This window comes from Xiphophorus couchianus, chromosome 9, assembly GCF_001444195.1.
Source record: "Xiphophorus couchianus chromosome 9, X_couchianus-1.0, whole genome shotgun sequence".
NCBI lineage: Eukaryota > Metazoa > Chordata > Actinopteri > Cyprinodontiformes > Poeciliidae > Xiphophorus > Xiphophorus couchianus.
Window position 1 is genome coordinate 26,511,999 of NC_040236.1, and position 21,572 is coordinate 26,533,570.

At 37.2% G+C, this 21,572-nt stretch overlaps 1 protein-coding gene and 2 long non-coding RNA genes across 7 annotated transcripts in view; 2 read left to right on the forward strand and 1 right to left on the reverse strand.

Moving 5' to 3' along the window:
- Positions 1 to 7,510: 7,510 nt before the first annotated feature.
- Positions 7,511 to 9,625, forward strand: LOC114150721 (uncharacterized). The gene is made up of 4 exons (XR_003596813.1): positions 7,511 to 7,775; positions 8,414 to 8,519; positions 9,268 to 9,337; positions 9,452 to 9,625. It is a non-coding gene; the product is annotated as an uncharacterized LOC114150721 (long non-coding RNA).
- Positions 9,626 to 9,758: 133 nt separating this feature from the next.
- LOC114150724 (uncharacterized) lies at positions 9,759 to 10,646 on the forward strand. Its single transcript, XR_003596816.1, has 2 exons — positions 9,759 to 9,924; positions 10,582 to 10,646. It is a non-coding gene; the product is annotated as an uncharacterized LOC114150724 (long non-coding RNA).
- A 9,054-nt stretch (positions 10,647 to 19,700) lies between these two features.
- The window catches only part of ect2 (epithelial cell transforming 2), a 45,530-nt gene continuing 43,658 nt past the window's right edge, over positions 19,701 to 21,572 (reverse strand). For all 5 annotated transcript variants that reach the window (XM_028027322.1, XM_028027323.1, XM_028027321.1 and 2 more), the window contains one exon: positions 19,701 to 20,853. Coding sequence is in view for 2 of the 5 variants with exons in the window: in XM_028027325.1 (XP_027883126.1) it covers positions 20,764 to 20,853 (90 nt within the window). In the remaining 3 variants the exon portion in view is untranslated. The remainder of the gene's footprint in view (positions 20,854 to 21,572) is intronic.

The following is a 21,572-nucleotide window of genomic DNA, read 5'->3' on the forward strand; positions in this document are numbered from 1 at the left end:
TAACACATGTGGAAATATGCACTAAACAAAAAAGTGTAAAACAACTGAAAATACCCCTTATATTCTAGTTTCTTCAAAGTAGCAACCTTTTGCTGTGATTACTGCTTTGCACACACTCTGCATTTTCTTGATGAGCTTCAAGAGGTCGTCACCTGAAATGGTTTTCACTTCATAGGTCAACCTGCCCTGTCAGGTTAATAAGTGGGATTTATTGCCTTATAAATAGTCATAAAAATAAAGAAAACCCAGTGAATTAGAAGGTGTGTCCAAACTTTTGGTCTGTACTATATATTGACTTCTTTTGTATGACTAGAAATTCCTGAATCTATACTAAAAATATATACTATATATTTATCATATTCTGCACAGCATTTAATAATTATTACCTATATAAATAATAATAATTAAAATCTTAGTAGCATTAATTCTTAGCACAACAAGACTGTGACTCAAATGTTGGCATGGTGGTTTGCTCGTTAGGAGTAAAAAGGTTTTGAACCTCAACCACTGCTTTTTCCTGTGGATCTTATAGGTCCCTGAATGCATCAGAGTGGATTTCCTGTGAAAGAAGTTTCCCCCAACAATCCCAAAGATGTAGGTTAGCATCACTGACATTTTAATCCAGCAATTGACGATTGGCAATGTGTTGGAACATTTAACTGGTTCTTACTGATCATTAATATATAAAAACCAACACAGAAAGGCAAGGTGTTTCAGCACTGGTTGATCCAGTTCCTGATGATGACTCCTGCCTCTTGAAATTCCATTACATAAAAATAACTGCAGCCTTTTTCTTCTTCATTTGCTTTCATTTCCTCTCGTCTTTTGCTCCTTTCTCCCCATCTTGTTTCTGACCAGAACAGGGAGGGCGCATCAAATGTTTTCCACTCCATAAAATATCTATAAGGGAATTTGTAGGCTGTGAAGCTCTACTGCAGTAAAGATGGCGGAGCTGTTTTATTTTGTCTGTGTGGGGCTTATTTTCAGACATTACAGCCCCATCACCCTCCACCACCGCTCTTGGGTTGTTCTCCTCCTCAGTTCACCTTCATTGATTCCTCCATAGTTTATTTCTTCTTTTTTCCTGTTCTAATTTATTACCTTCTGTTCATTGTATTCTTATTTTATCTCCACGTGTCTTAACTGCTTTAGCTGTCCCTGATAACTTATCTTTCTTAACATTAGTGCAATAAAAAACATTTTAAAAGTACACTGATTCTTCACAAAAGAGAAGTTTAAACCAGAACTTTATACAAAACTTTTCAGATTTTTCAGATAAATACTGTTCACTAATATATGAAATATTATAGAAACAGGAGGGATCCAAATTGTGAAAGTAATGAAATTAAAACATACCTTAAAAAAAAAAAGAAATCCTTCCAAAACTTGTGATGGCACAATTATTCTTCAGAGCTTTTGATAGAAAAATAAAAATAAATCAAGGATATTTTGCTGCTCTTTACCAAGTAAGAATACATTCTAACTTTCCTTGTACAGGAAACACTTTGTCTGATTTTATATGACACAGTGAATTGAACTAACAAAAGTTGGTCATTTTTTGTTCTAAGTGCAAATTTGCAAGACAAATGTCAACATCCACATGACTGTTAAAATATTCTGTCTTTGCCACAAACAACTCCAAGTATGTAAATGAAATGACTCTGCAGTTTCAGTTATTTGACTGGATTCCTGGAATCCTGTCCTGTTGAATAACTTCTGCACTGGTGTAAAAATTATTCTGCTGAATATTTCAGGAGAAGCTCCAGCCTCTCAAAGGGAATTTTTGTGAAGTTATGTCCATCATGTTTCTGGTGCAGCATAGATGCAGACAACGATTCCTCCTTATTCTTTTTATGTAGTTAATTACTTGTTAACTTTTCATATGAAATAGCATCACATCCTGTCATACTAACAGCATCACTAGATCCTCAGGATAAATTCTGCTCCTGAGGCAGCCTGCTGTACATTGGGACAACTTTCAAAAATAATTTGAATTTACAGGTAGGAAGAGTCAGACCGATATTGTTAAGCTTTCCTCAGTTAGGAAAGCTCACTGGGGCTGTATCAGCTTTTAGCTGAGATTTGAAGTTTAGAGGGCCATGTAAATACCTTTGGCTGACCAGACTTGGCCCACAGGGCTCATGTTTGACTCTTGTGTTTTAAGAAAGGGATGACATCTCTGTAAATACCTGCATACATTTTGTTTTGTGATTATTCTTAGGTGAATTCAATGTTTTAATTTCTGCACCTGTGGGTTTGACTTTTGTTTATTGTTAACTCTCACCTTTGACTGATAAACATAACTAAACAATAAGCCACTTTACTGTTAAGCCATTAACTGCTGCTTGTAATGTTGCTCCTTTTTCTCCCTGACTGAACTGAGTTGTGACACAATAACCACCACTGTCGCCACCAATCTTCAGCTTGAGCTCAGTTCAGTCAGTAGCAGTTTTTAAATGAGATGCTCATTCACATTATGTAGCACTAGTAAAAGACAGCTCCTTTTAAGCTTACTTCAAATATTCAGATATTTGAAGTATTAAAACACAGTTTTAATCAAACTGTGTTCTTTGATGTAATTAAATATTTAAGAGGGAATAAAAGTCCAACATGTTTCATTTATGTTGTTTTGCCATTCCACTGGTGTGAACAGCGTAGAGTCCCTGGGATCTTTAGAATGAGAGCTATGTTTGTTTTTAAATAAAATAAAGTAAAATAATGTGCTCTATGAGACAGAAAGCTTTAACCATTTTCCAGTTCTCTCTGATTAATTGGTAGGACAAGAGGAGGGAACCCAGATTCTCTTCTCTCCGTGACCTTTAACTCTTTCTGGGACATCAGAAAGGTCAGAAAGGTCATCAGGCCAGACAGTTTACTTATAGAACTTTCCTTCTAAAATTTGACTTCATGTGAAACTGCTGACTTTAAAAACAGTTGAAGATACAGTACAGACCAAAAGTTTGGACACACCTTTTAATTCAATGAGTTTCCTTTATTTTCATGACTATTGACAAACTACGAATAACCAACACATTCTCACTCCCGACTCGTCATATATTGACGAGTCGGGACGATTTCTGACCATGCGTCACATTTTGACGCGAAGGGTACCCCCTTCGATTCCATCTGATTCCAGAAAACAGGAATCAGATACTGTTTGCTGCGTTCTCCCATAAGGAAAAATGGTGCAGAGCTGCATTTTGATCTTAATAAATGGATCTGACAACTCGGTCACTCTTCTTTAATCTCACAGTACGAACCACGCTGGAGAAGGGGTCATCTTCAACAATTGCTAACATCCATATTAGCTTTGATGCTATACAGAGATAGGGATCAGTGAAGCCAGCAAATGAAAGTCTGCCTTAGCAAATATGCACAACTCCACCTTCTGAGTTATCTATAGCTATTATACATAGAAAAATATAGCACTTTTCTTTAAACAACTTAAGACTTTTGACTAAATAGTAAAATAGTAAAAAAAACAAAAAAAAAACAAGTTTTGTTCAAATTAGAGAGAGAAACTTAATTAAGCTGCCTAACTTACTGCTGCAGCTTTTAACTATGACATTGGCTTTCAACTCAGAAGTCTAACAAGGCATGGACCAGTTGTAAATATCCAGTCTAAAAACAAAAATATGCATTCATTCAGTGTTTTGTTTGGTGTGTTATTCTGAGTAGTCCATTTATACAGAACTGTCTCTTTCTTAATTAATGCCTTGTTCGAACCAGTAATATTGTTTGCCATTTGCTTTTCACTTCACAGTATTGCCAATTCTTTCAGTCATGATATTTCGGAGAAATTTCTTGATTCGTTTTGAATGCACAAAGGCATTGTTCATTAGAAATGTGAAGTAGCTTCAGTTTCAGAAAACATCCCAAAAGTTGTTTTTTTTTTTTTTTTTTTTTTAAACTCAAACAATGCTATCACACTGCTGCACATTATAAAGTCAAGGTTTCTGAATATGAGTGCTGCCTTTGCCTCATTGGATATGAAGTAACTTGTCAAATAGTGTTTGGAAGGAGTCAAACCCAAATGCAGGCAGGAGGAGGCAGTGAGATTAATGCAAAAATAAGATATGATTAAGAAACTGAAGGCAAACTTAAATAGGTATAAAAGACTGACAGAACAGAAGGAACCAGTGGAGAGCAGAGAGTCATTGGAGCTTAATGTGCTGAGGAGGCGACCAAATGACAAAGGAACTGATTACAGGTAACGAACTGCAGCTGGGAAGAGGAGTAGCTGGCAAAGTGAGGCCAAACAAAGATAAAACTAGAAGAGGACCTGAAAAGAAGTCAATTCTAAATCTAACAAAATAAACCCAACATCTAAAATGAATATAGACCAACTTGTAAAGGAGGCAGAGCACAGTTTGCCTACTTTGGTTTTTGTGTGAAGCAAATGTCTCTGAGAATCTTAATGTTTTCACTCACTGAGTATAACTGTCACAAGTTTGTAATTAGTCTATGGAATAGCTCAAATAAGTGCTTTCTATGGTTTTTATTTCAGACTTATCTGGGCCCAGAGACCCCAGTGGGCCTCTGGGGGCCCAGTGGTCATTAGGTGACAACTGTTCACTTGTCATAAGGCAGCAGAGGTACAAGATAAAAAAATATGCTCTGACACAGATAGTAAGTTACATAAACTATGGGGTAAGAAAATATATATGTGATTTGTTTAAACTATAATTTGTTTCTTTGTTCTTTTTATTCTGGATGTCACTGACAAACAACACAATCTCAGAGTTTATGTGTAAATATACAATTTATGCTATGTTTTAAAAAGGTTGTTAGATAAGAACACATATGGGTCATTATGCTTGTCATCAACATGGTTAGTCTCACTCTGCCAATGTTTATTCCCTTGTTAGCCTTAATTGTAACAATGTCTTCTTTCCAGTCTTAGTCATTTCCTAGAGTTAGACATAAGTACACTCCATCACTTGTTTATTTATCAGCCCTATCAGTTATGACAACACAGCACTTGCTAAAGTAATTGCTGTGATATAAAAGTCAATGCTTCTAAACATACAATGGTAAACATTCAATACAGTAGCAGCCCAATCCCCCCTATGGGCCAACATAGTAGAGTATCAACAGCCTAAAATAGGTTTAATGAAGACAATAGTTAATATTTAGCCAGTAAATATGGAGTAGGCCCTTATAAAATGATAAACATGTTAACACAACTCTAATGCTAAAAGTGCATTAGAATACCTAATGTAGTGTTTGTTTCAACTGATGGCAGAAAAACACTATTAAATGAGTCCTGAACATGGCAGCTGAAGCTTCAATATGCTGGAGGTTCTCATGGCCAGTTCAGACTAGAAAAGGTTCCTCTGCTCTCTCCAGTCAATACCTCATCTCCTCCAAGATCGACTAGATAGCCAACAACTCTTCATCCCCAACATCATTTCTCTCTGTGGGAAAAATATTCTTGGAAAAGATGCAGAGGGAGGAAGCTTATGATCACCATATTGCTAAGAACTGCTCCTACCCAAGTGTCTGAGGTTTCCACTTCAACAATAAACTGTCTGTTAGGATCGAGAGAACCAAGCACAGGAAAGGATAAACAATAGATTAAGGAGTGATTAACTTGTTTATACCAGGTGACTTTTATCTTTGAGAAAATAAGGGCATGGAATGGAATAGATGCATGGATGCATTTCAAATGAATGAAAGTTTGTAAAGTCAAGGAACAAGATATTGGAACGGTGGAACTTCCATTTCTCTGCCTTGAAAAAATGCACGTTGATCTTGAGCAGATAGATGAAGGACAACAGATCTAACATGATGTTCAAGAGATTTAAATAAAATGTCCAAATAAACAAACTCAAATTGGTCAACCATAGCCCAACATTGTGATCTGCTGCTAGGAAGACTGCAGATGCATTAGTCTCACCATAGAAACCCATAATGCACCATGGAGGTTTAAAAGACAATTTTCCATATATTCTCTTCTCTAATTTTAACCAGCTGATGAGCAAATCTTATATCCAACTTTAAAAAGTCATTAACTCCATGAATCAAGCCAGAGAAAGTGTTCATGAAGAGAAGAAAGTTATGATTTTTAATTTCATTAAACCCTTAATAACCGATGCTTATACAGATTCATTTTGTCTTGAGGCATGTTCTGGAACAGACAAACAGAAAGATTGATCTTTTGGTGGAGAAGGACCACGCAGCAGAACAATGGCTCACTTGTTGACTGGTGAGTGGGCAGCAATTTGGATATAAATGTTTAGGATTGGAGAAAGGAAACAGTGGGAACTAAGAGGCCTGATTAGTGCTCTGGAAGAGTAACGTTGTGGCATTGTTTTTGCGGAGCCACTTCAATTAACTTCAGTTTATTTATATGTTTAATTTAATAATTCAAAATCTTTGTCTTTGTGAGGCAATTTACAAAAATAAGTCATTTAAATTCAATCACACATATGTTCTAATATGTTCAAACAGTGGAAGCTCAGTTTATTATCCAAATTAAAAAGTTTCTACCTAAGAAATCTGCATCAAATCATTGACTTGCAGCTTTCTCTCCTGGATGAGCATGTAGCAACAGTAGACAGTTGTTTGTGTTGTGTTGTTGACTTTAAAGCAATCCCTCATACTGATCATGTGTGTAGTGACAGTGGAGAGGAAAAACTCCCCTTTAATAACAAGGAATGTGCAACAGAACAGCTTGGTGTGAGACACACCAGGAGAGCTGAAGGAACAACTAACTGTACACAGTGACCAGATCCAAATGTGATTTGCCCCAAACAGATTGGGAAAGTCTCACTGTAGATCCCACTGTCGATTCAGGAAACAAAACTACACAATGTTAATGAGTATGAAGGATAAACAATGATCAACTTTGTTTCCCCTTGATTATCTTTCTGAAGGGCATCCTGCTCATACATGTGCACCCCAACCTCCCCATACAGGTCTAATAATCCATGTGTTCTCCTCCGGTGGCTCTCTGCCAGCACCAGCACAAGTCGTTCAGCAGTATAGACATCCATTCATTTCACAGCTGAATTCAAAAGCGGGGAAACTCTTTTGTAAATCGTCGGTAAACATACATTTGCGCTTTGGCATGTTGTTGTCGTACTGACAGCCACGCTATCTATCTTCTGATTAAGAACAGGGCTGCCCGCACTGACGCGGCTCAGGGATTACGTCACACGCAGGGCCGTGCGCAGTGCCCTAGTGCCTGTAAATATAATGGTCCAATGAAGGTAATTTAAAAAACAGGACATTTCCTCACTTTCTAAAAAAAACCTGGGACGCCCGGGACAGGACGTGAAATACGGACATGTCCCGGGAAATACGGACGTTTGGTCACCCTATAAGACATCTTTACAAGTAGTTACTGTAATTTGCATTGCATTATGGGTATAGTACATAGTATTACAGTAACTTACTGTATGTTTTGAAGTTGCAGTAATTTACTGTTTACACATTGCAGTAGTGGTACTGTACTTATAATATACAGTAAGAATTCTATTTGATTTCCAACGGTCATCATAGCTGCTTCATCGTGGTTCCCAGTTTCTGTATTTTTACTCCTTTAGTGGTTAACATATTTTTAAGGCAGAAAGAGAGAATGTACTTTTGTTTTTTTCACATCCTAGCTAACATTAATATGCAGTTTATCTAGCTACGTCATCAAGCGTGGCTTCGCTTCCAACTGTTTTCTGATGACGTTTGTTTTAAACTCCAAAGCTTTTTCTCTCCAAGTGCAAGTGCAGCTCTGTCTCCGTGCTGTGGGCTCACACTGCTTCAGCTCTTCAAGACAGGTAAAAAACCACTTCTTAGAAAACTGTTTGAAGCCAAAACCTAGTCTGGAAATGTACATTTTAGATGGAGTTAACGTAACTTATAGCATCATGCTATAATGCTATAACTTAGCATTATAGCATGAGCTGGTTTGTGCTGGTTAGCCTGGTAAAATAACGTTACCTTTACGTTACTAACTCTGGTGTTTTATATAACTGGCAATTGCAACCTTATAAGTTACGTGTCTGTAAATGAGGTGAAAGAAAGGAAAATATGATGTTGTTATTTTTTGAGCTGGTTCGGAATTAACGTTAGCTAAGGTGCTAATTTTACCGTTGAAGGTTTTAGCTTGACTTTTGCCGCTTAATCTTCCTCGGGCGGCTTTGGGTTGAGATGAACTCAGTGCTGAGTGTCTGTTAGCATTGTTGTTACATCCTTTGTCGAACAATATAACAATATAACCTTAACTGATAATTGACTGTTTTTTAGCTTTAACTGTTTTTTTTTTTTTACATCTAATGTAAAAAAAAAATGGTTCATTTGTTTACATGGTTCATTTGTTTAAACCATGACCTTGCAAATGTTAAAAGTGCAGATTAGCTAAGTAGGTCAGCAAGGATGAATTTCTAACTTTGTTCTATTTTTTTCTTTTTTTCAGATGACGTTTTTTTTTAACTCCCAAGCTTTTTCCCTCCACGTTTCTGTGCAGTTCTGTCCTGCTGACTGCTAACATAGCTTCATCTCTTCAAAAGACAAGACAACAGGTAAAAAGCTCTTCAAACATATTTGAAGCCACAAAATAGTCTGGAAATGTAGAGGAGCAGCTAACCTAATCTATAACTTTGAGCTTGCTACAGCTGGTTAGCCTGCTAACATCTCCAACATAGTGTATAAGAGTCTGTAAATGAGGACAAAGGTGAAAAACATTAAAGTAGTTTCTGTTATTTTTTGAGTTTGTTCAGCCACAGTGGCAGGTGGACAAAAAAAGTTAATTTCCAACCCTGGTTACATATAAGGACTGTTCACATGTTTAAACCATGCTCCTGCAAATTTAAAGTTAAGTCAGTACTAACAGGTGCAACTATGTACAGGTGTAAATTCTGCAGCATTTGTACTTCAGAATTTACAGAATTTTGTAGTCATGTGAAGAAACATCAACACACAGCTAATTATCGGTTTGCATGTGGAATAGAGCAATGTTCTGCTTCCTTCAGAACATTTTCTGCATTCAGGTCCCACATGCACAGGAGTCACCGCCATTGCAGAAGTCAGACTGAACACTTGTGGAACTGTACTTGTGGAATGTAAAGCTTTAAAAAATGCATTTAGCCCCACAAACTGTCATTCACATCCGCTGTTTCAGAGTGGTAGCAGGATGTAGGGGTAAAGTCTAGTCTAGTCTCTGGGATGAGGTTCTCAAAAACCTGTTGTAATCTGGGTGAACTGGCCCTTTAAATATAAATTACTACCAGTAATTCATATTTAAGAGAGTTTTCCTTTTATGTTTTAAAGGTATCTTCCACCAAGATGTCTGTTGAAATGGAAATGACCTTACCCACTACACCAAGGGTAATTATGCTTGGTAAGAGGAATATTTTCTATCACTATAATTTTTTTGTAGCAATGTATGTAATTGTTATGGTAGTCTGTACTTTTACTCACTAACGTTAGCCTGACAAGGGTTTGTCTATTTTAGGAAATAGCTTGATGTCTGCAACCCGGTGGATGGTCAGTATGGAGGAGAAGGTATTTTTCGAGCCAGAGCAACTACATGACTTTGCCAGCGTCCTTGCTGTCGTTTTTGGGTCATATTCTGTCTTCAATCTGGAGTATCAGGAGTCAGCATCCACCACGCTGGAGATGATACAACGGCAAGTACTCTACACCAAGCCATTTATGAATTAAATTTAATGACAGTTTGACTGATGAAGAACCATAGCTGATTGCTGTATTGTACGTCTTCATTAAAAAATACAATTATTATATTTTATTTCTGTTAAAAGATTCTTTGTGAGGATCAATCCAGATGTTGGTACCAAATGCACAGCCAAAGTCGGTACAAGCCGCAAGACGGGAAGTCTTGTCAAGAGGAAAGTAGTCAGTGTCAACTCCCAGATCACCACCTTCTTCCAACAACTTGCTGAATTTGAATGGAGGACTTCCAGCTAGGTAAGTATTTTATCAAATGTAAATGTTTATTATTTTGTTGTCTTTTCCTCCTATCTTGCATGCTCTGACTTTACTTTAGCCTTTTTAATATGATTTTAATGATTATTTATAAATGCCATGTGATTCCTACACAATAGCCCTTTAGAGTAGCCTGCATCTTTTCTGTGTCCGTGGTAAAAAGTGGATGTCGCTGCATCTCTTAATAAATCACAGAAATGTATAAGTGTGTAGTCGTTTAAGTGTGGTGTATTTTTATACTATGCAGTTTTCAGTTTATTAGGCACACCTTTGCAGTAATCCGTCAGTACCAACAAAATGACTAAAAAGATTGTTGTACTTCATCGTCCCCTTGGGGACATTTGTAGTACGCAATCTTTTGAATTACTGAAGACTGACTAACTGCTTTTGCCATAAACAATCCAAAAACCTGAAGTGAAGCCAGTCCTGCTCATTCTTTATGCAGCTTCTATTATCATTTCAGTCCAATTGATTTTTTAAAAACAAATTATCAACTTAATGCTGCTTTATGACAAAGATTTTATGCATGTGAACATTGTCACTTCAGCTTAATTTGTCAACCTTCCTGTCGATTTGAAAATGTAGATAACTTCCTGACCATCTCATGACCTCCCACATTGTCTGTCTTATTCTTTACAGTTCAGCTTCCACAAGATGGATCCCACTGATTTTGTTTGACGAATGGAATAAAAGTTCTTCTGATGTAGGAAATGTGTTCTATGGTTTTGTTGTTTTATAGCACATTATATTGTATTGTGACATTGTTCTTTATGACATTGCGAATATGTAAATGGATTTTATTTCTACAAATCTGCTGAAAATAAATACCCGGTATTCACAGTACTTGGACTAAAATTTCTTTTATGAAATTTTTCGGTTTATGGTAAAATATTCTTATATTAAAAAAAATGTAAACTTTAATTTACAGTAAAACTCTGACATTATGTTGTGAAACAAGTTTACAGTAGACCAACTTTCCTATAAAATACAATTACAGTATTATCCTATAAACTACATTTACAGTAAAGCAGTTATAACTGTAAAGCACACTCAGTAAAAATTAACTGTGAAATATCATAACAGTAAAGGTACTGTAGAATGGTAATTACAGTACCCTTACAGTATCCTTACTGGCAACACTGTTGCCAGTAAGTGTACTGTAGAATGGTAATGGTAGAATGGTAATTACAGTAATTTGCTACTGTAAAATAAGTAAGTTACTGTAAAATTACAATAAAAGGTCTAACAGTGTATGCTCTGATAAACATGGAAACCTATTTTGGGATATTTTCCAAACTGCAGATCTTCTGAAGCTCAGGGAGGTTGTTTTTTTTTAAAGACAAAACTGTTTTTTCTTTGGTTTCATAGACAATATGTTTTTACTGCTGACCCATGTAATCTCCAACTTGCAATTTGGCTAAAATGAAGGATGGAAGCCATGTCCATCTGTCCACCCAATCACCAGAGGGTTATTTGGGGCACTCACCACAAGCAAAACAGGTAATGGCCCTGCATGACACCACCCACTCAGATTTTCTCAATTCTGCTACTCTTTTAATTGTTGGATGAGAAATGTTTCTGATAACCAGAACTCTTACTGAGTAAGGTGGTTTTTATGCAAGCACTTAAATAATAAGGCCTTGATTATTTCACACCTTCCACAAACTAAGTTATTTTGTGTATAAAACTGTACCAAATCATGTCTCCCTCTAGTCTTTTTTTTTATTTCCTCCCCTTAATTTGAACTTTTCTCTCTGCATCTTTGCTGCTCTATTTGTGCCATTTTGTCCCCCTCCTCTCCAATCGTCCCCAGGCCTCTGGCAGCGCTTCCTTATCTAGTCCTGTTGAATGAATATGCTGCGGGCTCATTTGCGAACAATCTGTGCCGTCAAAACACAAAAGAAAGCACAAAGCCGTCCCAACTCCTCAGTAAAAAGACGTCTGAGGCAATTACTGCAGAGGAAATTGGAAAAAGACCAACATGTAAAGCAACAGCAAGAAATGTAGAGGTCAGAGTGGAAGGTTATTCTGTGTGGGTAACAAGGCAGGGGTATTCCCTGCTTCTCTGATGCCTGGTTACCCTAACAAAATACAGGGAGAGACAGACTTCAAAAATAGTTAAGCTCTTTATTTAGCAAAATAAAACAAACAAAACAGGGCAAGGGCAAGTTAAAAGGGCAACTTTTTAACTTTCCATCAAGATGGTGGAACAAGTTGTTGGACAAACATTTCTAAGGTCAGATGTTGATGTTATCCAGGAGGAGAACACTGTCTCTGCGTTGGTCCAAACCAGTTACCACTTCAAGGTTGAAATCTGCATTCCTCATTCTTTATCTCTCTTTGTTCATTTCCTTGTGATGTGATACACAATCTTCAATGGACCCCTGCAGAATTACATCATCAATAAGCCATTAGCACCTCTATGTTTCATCTCTCCAACACTCACTCCCATGTACAATCACACAACAAAGATTTCAGTGATGTCTGCTTCAATCATTTTTGGTCAATTTTTTAAATATATGGAAAACTTTGCTTTATAGTTCTCTGTTCTGATGCATCAACCCAAGCCACACTTCTGAGATAGCATAGTGACACCTGCAGGAAAAATTGTTTAGGTTGTTAAATAAAGCAGCATAATCACACTTTAAATAATAAAAATATGAATTAATGCAAAAAAGAAAAACAAAGAGTGATGTTTTGGTTTGTTTTTTTATACACTATGTGTGCACACATTGTGCTCACAGCCTGGGTTCCTCATCAGGCTAACTTGACCTTCTTTGTTTCTTCTTTTCCTTTCATAACTCTTCACTCTCCATCATCAAGGACAGTTATGAGAAAGGACAAAAAGTGATCAACGGCATACATCTGAAACCAGCCGCTGACATGCACTGCCCACATAGCAAAATCTGAGTGAACAGCTCCTCAGACAAACAAAACTGCATGTTCTGTTGCTTATTTAGATACAAAAAAGTTGAATGTAGAACCTGCTTTTAAATGGTTCGGAATATATGTTTTGCATTGCCTTCTAAGCACAGAACATATACCTTTAGAGCACAATATAATTAAAAATGCATCCACATACAGGCACAGTCCTTGCCAGTAATTACTGCAGTAAATCTTCAGCTTCTCTCAGCCTTTGATGTGAATAAACCACCTACTGACACATAGGCAAAGTTTCTCTCCTGTAAAAGGATTTTTTAAAAGCCAAAATCTACAAGCACTAAATTAAACATTTGTTCCGAGCATGAAAGAACTATATGAATAAAAATATAAAACAGAAAAGACAGATTGAATGATTTGATTTCACAAATTTGAGAATTCTTTCAAAGGTCTTTTAACCCCGGGAATTTACAAAGGCCCTGGTACTGGAGGACAGACAAATAAAAGTCCTTCATCCCCGGAAAACAATGCTTTATGATAGGAGACCTGGTTGACACACACGCCCACACACATGCACGCCCACCCCCATTCATATGCTCAAGTGTTTAACAGAAGCTGCAGCTTTCTGCTGAAACCAGTAGAAACAGGTCCTTGGATACAACCTGGCACCTATTTGTAAAAAGCCCAATGCAAATATGATACAATGTTTAGAATGAAAACATGTGACTGAACCTGAAACTGTTCATGCCTTCAGTAATTAAAAGTGTGATTTTTCTCATTTATAAGAATAATTTCACTCTATTCTGCCATTGCTGAGGGTCATTACCTTAACCCTCAGTGTTCAGTTGGGAAGCAGCTAGGATGGCTAGGGGAATGTGGTCATTGTTTATGGAAACTGATTGCATACTAGACTTTGCATATTTAAGAAACATCACTGTGAAACCTGAACCATTTTAACTGTGAGCCTAAAGTATGACTGTTGCTGACACGATAAAGGCTGCAAACACATTGTTACGCCCCCAAGGTTTAGGGGTTCAGGGGCGGTAACATAAAAATGTGTCCAGAGAAAATAAGTGGAATGTAAAATGATTTATTACAAAAAAATGGTTTCACAAAACCAAAACACAATACAATTTAACCCAATTAAACAAAAGAAAAAGACCAACAAATTCAAGAATTAAGTGCAAATTAAATTACAAAATGTTCAAACAAGTCAGTCTAAAGTAAACTCAAAAACAATCCAAAAGGGAAAAAAAGAACACACAAAGGAAGCACCAAGCCTCCCAAACACGAGCTTCTAGTTTGTCAGAACAATCTAGAGCAGACACAAACTGCTTAACTGAACAAGCAAAAACAAAATAGTTCAAAACTACTCAAAGCAGTTACAAGCACCAAAGGTGGGGGAACAGCTTTACAAAGCCTCTTCCTGATAGCTGCTCCACTGGAGGAATGATTTCAGGAGCCTTTTATGTGGTGCAAGTGGGCCTCATCAGCACCTGATTGGTTGGACAATCCTCTGCTGGTCCAATGAGGTCGCTGCTCCTCTGCCAATTAGGGAGGTGTGCCCTCACAGTTGAACCTGCATAATAAAAAAAAAACCTGAACAGCCTCAAGAGGCTAGGGGCCCTAACAACATCTTGAAGCCAATATAAACAGAATTACTTACAAAGAACAAAACATGCTGACTTCTCCATTTAGGTTGTTGTTCTTTCAGTTAGTCTACATCCTACAACCAAGGTCAAAGGTTGGACACAAAAGGGTATCAGATTTAATCTGACAATTTATGAAGTAATGTTTTCCCTGGAATTAGGAGATGATAGAGTTTCCTTCCCTGTCTGTATTTTCTTACTGTTGGGGTAGATCTTTGGTCATGGTTAAGGAAAACTCAGTTTTACCAAACATGAAAACCTGTCTCTAGTATCAGAGAAGAGCAGCACGCCTTACCTTGACTTCAAGGGATTTCACTGTGAAATCACTCTGTCTTAAGACAGCTCTCCTCTGTGCAGTTCAGATGTGGAGAGAATGTGTTTCCATCTTATTCATTCCATGTGCACTATATCTTCATAAAGTACACTTTTCTGTTATAGCATGTAGTTAAATTATGCATTAGGAGTTGCTCTGACTGGGCAGTGTTGTATAAAGTACTGAAATCTCAGAGTCAAGTAAAAGTACAAGTACCTCTCCAAAATATGACTTTGGTAAAAGTCCAAGTCACTGACTGAAATGTTACTTGAGTTAAAGTCTTAAAGTATCTGAAACTTCTTGTACTTAAGTATGGAAATTACTGTAAAAATGGATGTACTCAAGTAATGTAATGAAAAGTACAAGTAAAAAGTAAAACAAAGCAAATGCAGTTTGAATGACATTTTTTATATTTTGGTAAACTTGTCAAATACACTTAAAATAATGTACCCAACCAAGTGCAGGCAAAATTAAACCTGCTAATAGATATACCTGCAGGCATCATTTAGTTAAGAAAATGAGGTGCTTTACCTATAGCACAAGGTTAACTTAACCTGCTTTACAACTGAACCAGCTTCTTAGTATACCCTCCAGGACAGAAAATACAAAGTTTTTGTAAGCCTTAAGTTTTCCCTTCAAGTAAGGTCAGTGCTGAAAATGAGAAAAATAAATAGTACAGAAAATGCGGCCAACATGAAGAAAAAGAGCTGTTACGATTACTCTACTTCACAAATCAGTGAATCAGTCAATGCTACAGTCAGTAGGTGGTGCACACAACTGGTCATTATGCAAAAGAAAAAAAGAATTGGGAGGGAAATGCAGCTTATTGGCATCTGTAAACCTGGTTTTGAACTTGCATGCCTTTCCTATATTCGTTAAATTTAGTCTAAATTGCTATTGCTATGGCTTCTGTCCCCCCTTGAACAGAGGAGTCTAGGTAGCCTGCTACAGTCAACATTAGGCCTAAGCTAAATACACCACGTGTGGAACTGAAACAATGCCAAACAAAGTTCATTTATGGTCAACGTTTCACAATACAGTAGTGCCTAGTGACCAAGCTATAGTTACTGAAACAGGAGGATTATAACCATTTCATAAGACGTTACCTCGATGTGTTTCTCCAAGTTGGACAGGGAGTTTTTGTAAGATAGAATTTCCATGTGACTGCTACTGATTGCAAGACTTGCTTTGTGTTTAATGGGAGAAGCGAAACAGGTGTATCCTAATTAAAAGTAAAGAAATCAAGAAATGGCAAAAAATGTGGAATGAAGATAAGAAAGGAAGAAGATTATATGAAGTACAAAAGTCAGTTCGAATTCGAAGCATTAATGAAAGAAACAGAAGAGAAGAAATAATAATTAGTAGATTAAGAGTAGGTCATACCTACTTAAATGACATGCTTTATACAATAGGGAGGAAAAATAATGATAAATGTGAGAGATGTGGAGAGAAAGAAAATGTAGAACACATCTTGATGAACTGTAAGTCAAATGAACTCGAAAGGGAAGAATTAAAGAGAATAGTTAGAAATATGGGGCATGAATGGAATCTTAAAGGTATATTAGGAAATGAAGGAAACATAACAGATATTCACAAATTAAGGAAAGCATTGTTTATTTATCTTAAGAATACAAAATTAAAAAATAGAATTTAATAGATATGAAGTAATGCTTCTACACACTCATGTACAGTAGGTGGCGGTATGCACCTTAAAGTTGCTTGTGATCCGCCATAATAGAAAAGAAGAAGAAGAAGAAGGTGTATCCTATTGGTGGTGATGAACAAGCCCAGGCAAGCAGGCTACGGACTTTGTTCGGTAGCCTGCTTGCTACTTGCTAATCAGTAGGTGGGGTCAAAACACTTTGTTTCTCTCTCTCGCTTTTTTGTAACGAGTAACTAAACCACACATTGAAAATGTATCGGAGTAAAAGTACGCAATTAAGTTCGGAAATATAGTGAAGTAAAAGTGAAAGTCATCAAAAATTTTCATACTCCAAAATATACTTAAGTAAAGTAGTGAAGTATTTTTACTTCGTTACTATACAACACTGTGACTGGGTTAGCTTTTGAACTGATGATGGTAGGTTGGATTCTGCTCAGTCCTGCAGCTCAGGCTTCAGCAGCCCTTCATCCTCCTTAAAACCTGTCTCCTTTTTTGTTCCACTCTTAAACAGCCACTCAGAAGCACTTTGAAGTATGGTCAAAGGCAAATATAAAAAGAGTGGAGTGTCCTCTGTGAAGAGGTGTCTTTTGGTTGCATCTATTCCCCAGCCTCCCTTGGCCTGAGGCCTGCATGGCAGCCCACCTCCAGTGGCTGGCAGCCTGGCTCAGCTTAAATATCCAGGAGACATAGATTATATCCTGAAGCTTTGAAGAGATTGCATGTGAAGAGGACAAAGCAGGAATCAACTTTCTATGGGACGACATGAAATACTAAAACAGGTAAAACACACCTTTCTTCATTGTGAGGCAGTAGACCCTCTCCGGGGCAGGTGTGTTAACCCAGTGGATATAATCTTTTAATCCCATGTTCTATCTGTGGCAAAGTTCAGAAAGTCACTGGAGAAGCTGGAGATCAGTGCTGAAGTGTTCACCCTGACATTGGAAGGTCTGGCTTTGGTCTTGAAGCTGATGTTCCTTTAGGCCACTCGAACCCCGTTTGTCCCCCACATGCTCAGAATGAGGAAGATTACAAACCTTTGGAAACACCAGCTGATGATAACAAGGAAGTGAGCATAAAAGAGAAAGACTGATCCAGCTTGGAGATTGTTTGGTTGTCATGCAGTGTTGACGATCTTCAATTCAAACCAAAAATGTTCGTATTCTGTTCAACAATACAACTTCTTTAAATCACAGTTTGAAATGAAATCTAACTAAACATTTCCTGTTTTAGGTCAGCTATGTTTGTCAAAATGTTTAGCAAACTCTCAGAATATCAAGAGAGAATTTTTATAATTACGTTTTTTTCCATAAACTAAAATAATTTTCAATTGAAACAATGTGGGGAAGCTCATATGATGAAAATATGAACCTTCACAAAGTCTAATTCTTTCCATGTGGCCATAAAATGCAGATGCCTGACATGCTTCTCTGACCTGTTCAAATAACTATGCAAAAGTATCATAAACAACCAAATGTCCAGCAGTCATAAAGTTCAGAAATGAGCGAAAGTTCTGTGTTCCAAGAATGAACGAGTTTTGGCACAAAATCACTGACTGAAACATCTGACCCAAGACAAGCGTAGAAAGGTTCTGCTTCCAAAATACTAAAGGAAATTGATGGAAACATCTCAAAAATGTTTGTGCAATCTAGCAAAATGAAATCACCTAAATTAGGAAACGTTTACTTGGACAATGACAAAAAAAAAGGGGGAAAAAAGTGAATTATTTTCTAACAGTGTATGTAAATATCTGCTTTCTACTATACATAATTTGATTTGCCAGGAGCTAGCATCACAAATAGAAACTAATGCTTTTGGGCAATTGCCAGAGCATCTGAACTCACTCTAAACAGTGAGTGTGAGCATCAAACAGAATTTGAGGGAGTTTTGCTTGTGGGTTTAAATCAGGTCAAGCAATGTGTAATCCAGGAGTACATGTTTACAAACAGTACATGAAAGCAACACCACACGTTGTCTCTAAACATGCTATAAACAGCACAACGTATGTCTCACAAAGTGGGCACTTGCTGAGATGACTAACATTTAGCACATATGAACGTTGACAGGAATGCAGTCCCTTTATTGAGTAAATTCAATTCAGTTCATTTCTATAGCACCATTTCACAACAAATATCATCTTTGGGAACTTTACAAAAAAACTGCAACTGTGACAACGTTGATCTAGAGTGGAAACTCGTTTGAGATTTGATCTGCACCAAACCAGACGGCCAGATCTGGCTCTAAATTTGCTCCACATGCAGAGCACGACGTTATGTTAAAGATTTAAATTTGCACAGAGCTGGCACACACGAAACAGCAGTAAAAGACAAGACTCGTTACATCCCACACATTTTCTCTGGTGACACAAAATCATCTTTAGGTTAGCGTTTCTCAACAGGGCTGTGCAGGGGGCGCTGGCAGTAAAGTTTACAAAACAGGGGGCGCTGCCATTCCGTAGGGGGGCGTTTGCTCGAAGGTAAACTTTATTCCTTAAATGCACGTGCTAAAAACTGAGGTGTGTAACTTTAAGACATGCTGTAACTGTATTGGTATCGATGGCAGCTCTTCTCTTCAGTGTTTCTGTTGGCGCAGCTCCGCACTCTTGCGGACCACCACATAAGTTCAGGTTTACACCGGCTAGGCCTTACTGTGATTCACTTGTCAGGTCATGGCTGTCTGACTTTCAAATATTTTATGTCCTATTGAGGGTTTTGTACATATGTTTTGGCAGTGATTTAATTGTATCAAAGCAGCAACGTTGACATGACTATTAAATTAAAAACGGGAAAAGTGTTTTAATCTGCACCAAACCAGACGGCCAGAACTGGCGGCCCATCCATGGATGCTGCATGCTTCCATGGATGGGCAACGGAATATTGCTCCAATAAACCTGTAATTTACAAAATCACAATACCCTCACTGCATAGCCCTTAGAAAACTGAACCCATTTAAATAAAGAAATTCTTCCATGGGTGATACCACGATAAACATAGTTCATTTTATAGAGTTAACATCGATGCTGTAAGTAAGCCGTCCGGTATGCAGCGGCACTAAAAGCGCTTTTAAATCTCACTTATCAGTATATCAGGATTAACTCATTTAAAATTTCAGCACTTATACACATTTGAAAACATTTTTCCAACAAAGAGAAAAAACACTTATTTGAATGCCACTGACTTCCCATATTTAGTCACCAACCCAACAAATTAAAATTTGGAGTAATTTTTAGTTTGTTTATAAAAGACATACACATAGCCAAGTTTAAGTGCATTTAATATAGAGATAAAATAACGAGTGACAAACAGTAAAACGTAATGACAGACAAATTCATCATGAACATAAATAGCAATAAAAAGATTGGCCACAGTCTAACTATTCATGAAAAAAATAAATATGTACACTTATACAACACCCCTTTGCACACACGTTGCAGACAATAATGGGTATACATAGAAGTAGACTAATATGCTTTTATTCTTCCCAACCTCGTGTTTAGAGCTTTATAAAAGCTCATTCCTATAATAGTTTACATGCAGAAAATAAAGGTCAAATAAAAGAGCTGAAGTTAAAGGTAAAAACCCTTTTTCCCACTAAAAAAGTGTCAGTTTAGACATTTGTCTAATATTAAAAGAGAATTAAATCAGTGAGAGAAAAATTAAACTTTGTTATTACAGGAACAGCTGAAGATTAATTGTTTTTTTTAAAAAGCCTCATCTTTGAAATTACAATCACATTAGCAAACATGTTAGAGTCCAGAAACAACAAGGGACAGACAAACTAATATGTACTCTCGCTCTACAGCTAGTGTCAATGTGTCAATAAACAAAGCAAGTAATGCTAGTCATGGAGGATATTTAACAGCAGCATGTCAACAACCTGTGAACTTACCAATCAGATTAACAGAAGTGGTCCTAGTTAATGCAGGACATCAGCAAAATTGAACTAAAAGAGTCTCCTTCATTTCTTTTTTCAGTGTGCAGTTAACCTCAGCATGACAACATGCCATTTCAGCTAGGAGATCATAATACCAGCCACATCCATGGGCTGGGCTTCAGAACTTGCATCAGGATAAAGAACTGGTGAATTGTCTTCATCCTGGAAACAGGACAATTCTGATACTGGCAAATATCAGTATGTCCTTTCTGCAGATTCCTTCTCCAAAATACTGTCACATTTTCTGCATGTGGAAAGACTGTTCAGAGCATCAGTGTGGAAACATGGAAGAGTTGGCCCTGAGATTACTGCTGATTTAACCAGAAAACACATTTTCTGAGTTTATCTTGGTGGTGGAGGAAGCTGGTTCACCAAACAGTGACATATCAGAAGAGATGGGTGGATGACCGGGAGAATGTGTGGTACTTCCTCTCAAACATGGTTGGCAGGTTGACCATGGAGGGGGAGTGGTGCGCCTGCAAAAAAAAACAAAAACAAAAAAAACCTCATTAATAGGAGCATGGACAAAAAGAAATAGTAATCTAATGTTTTTTTCCCATATTTGCTGCTAACAGATTTAGGTTATTAAAATGAGTTATTTGCAAAGAATAGGAGTTCAGTTCTTTGAAATCTGATAGTGGGACTTGCATGTAATAATTTTTATTAGATGTGTAATACTGCATATTTAGGTATTGATCCAATAGATAAATATAGGATCAGTATTGCCACTACTGATACTTTTTATGTTTAACAGTATGTGTGTTTTTATGTATTTCTGTAAATTATTTTGTTCAAACTGAATTTGGACGTTTCTGCATTGAATTCTGCTTTTTCTTCCAATGTTGTGCCTGGACCTTATCATCAGCTGAATAGCATGGCGTTGCTGGTATTCTAGCCCATGCTTCATTTTATGCTGGTAAAACAAATTGCTTGTATTCCTCTCTTCCACAGACTTTGCAGATTACATTTTTCTGCTCCTGGTTTTACAGTTTAACCCTCCGACAGTCTAAAGAGATGGGGTCATTTAAACCTCACCACTTCTTTTTTTGTTCCTGTGCGCAATCCTGCAAAAACAATTAAAGGTTCACAAAAATGTTTTTTGTTGTTTTGTGTGTTGGTTTGGAAAGACAGTCAGACCGTCACCCCGCTCCTACTGAGTGTTGCGCTAAGACTGCAGGAGGGTTAAGAGACGCTT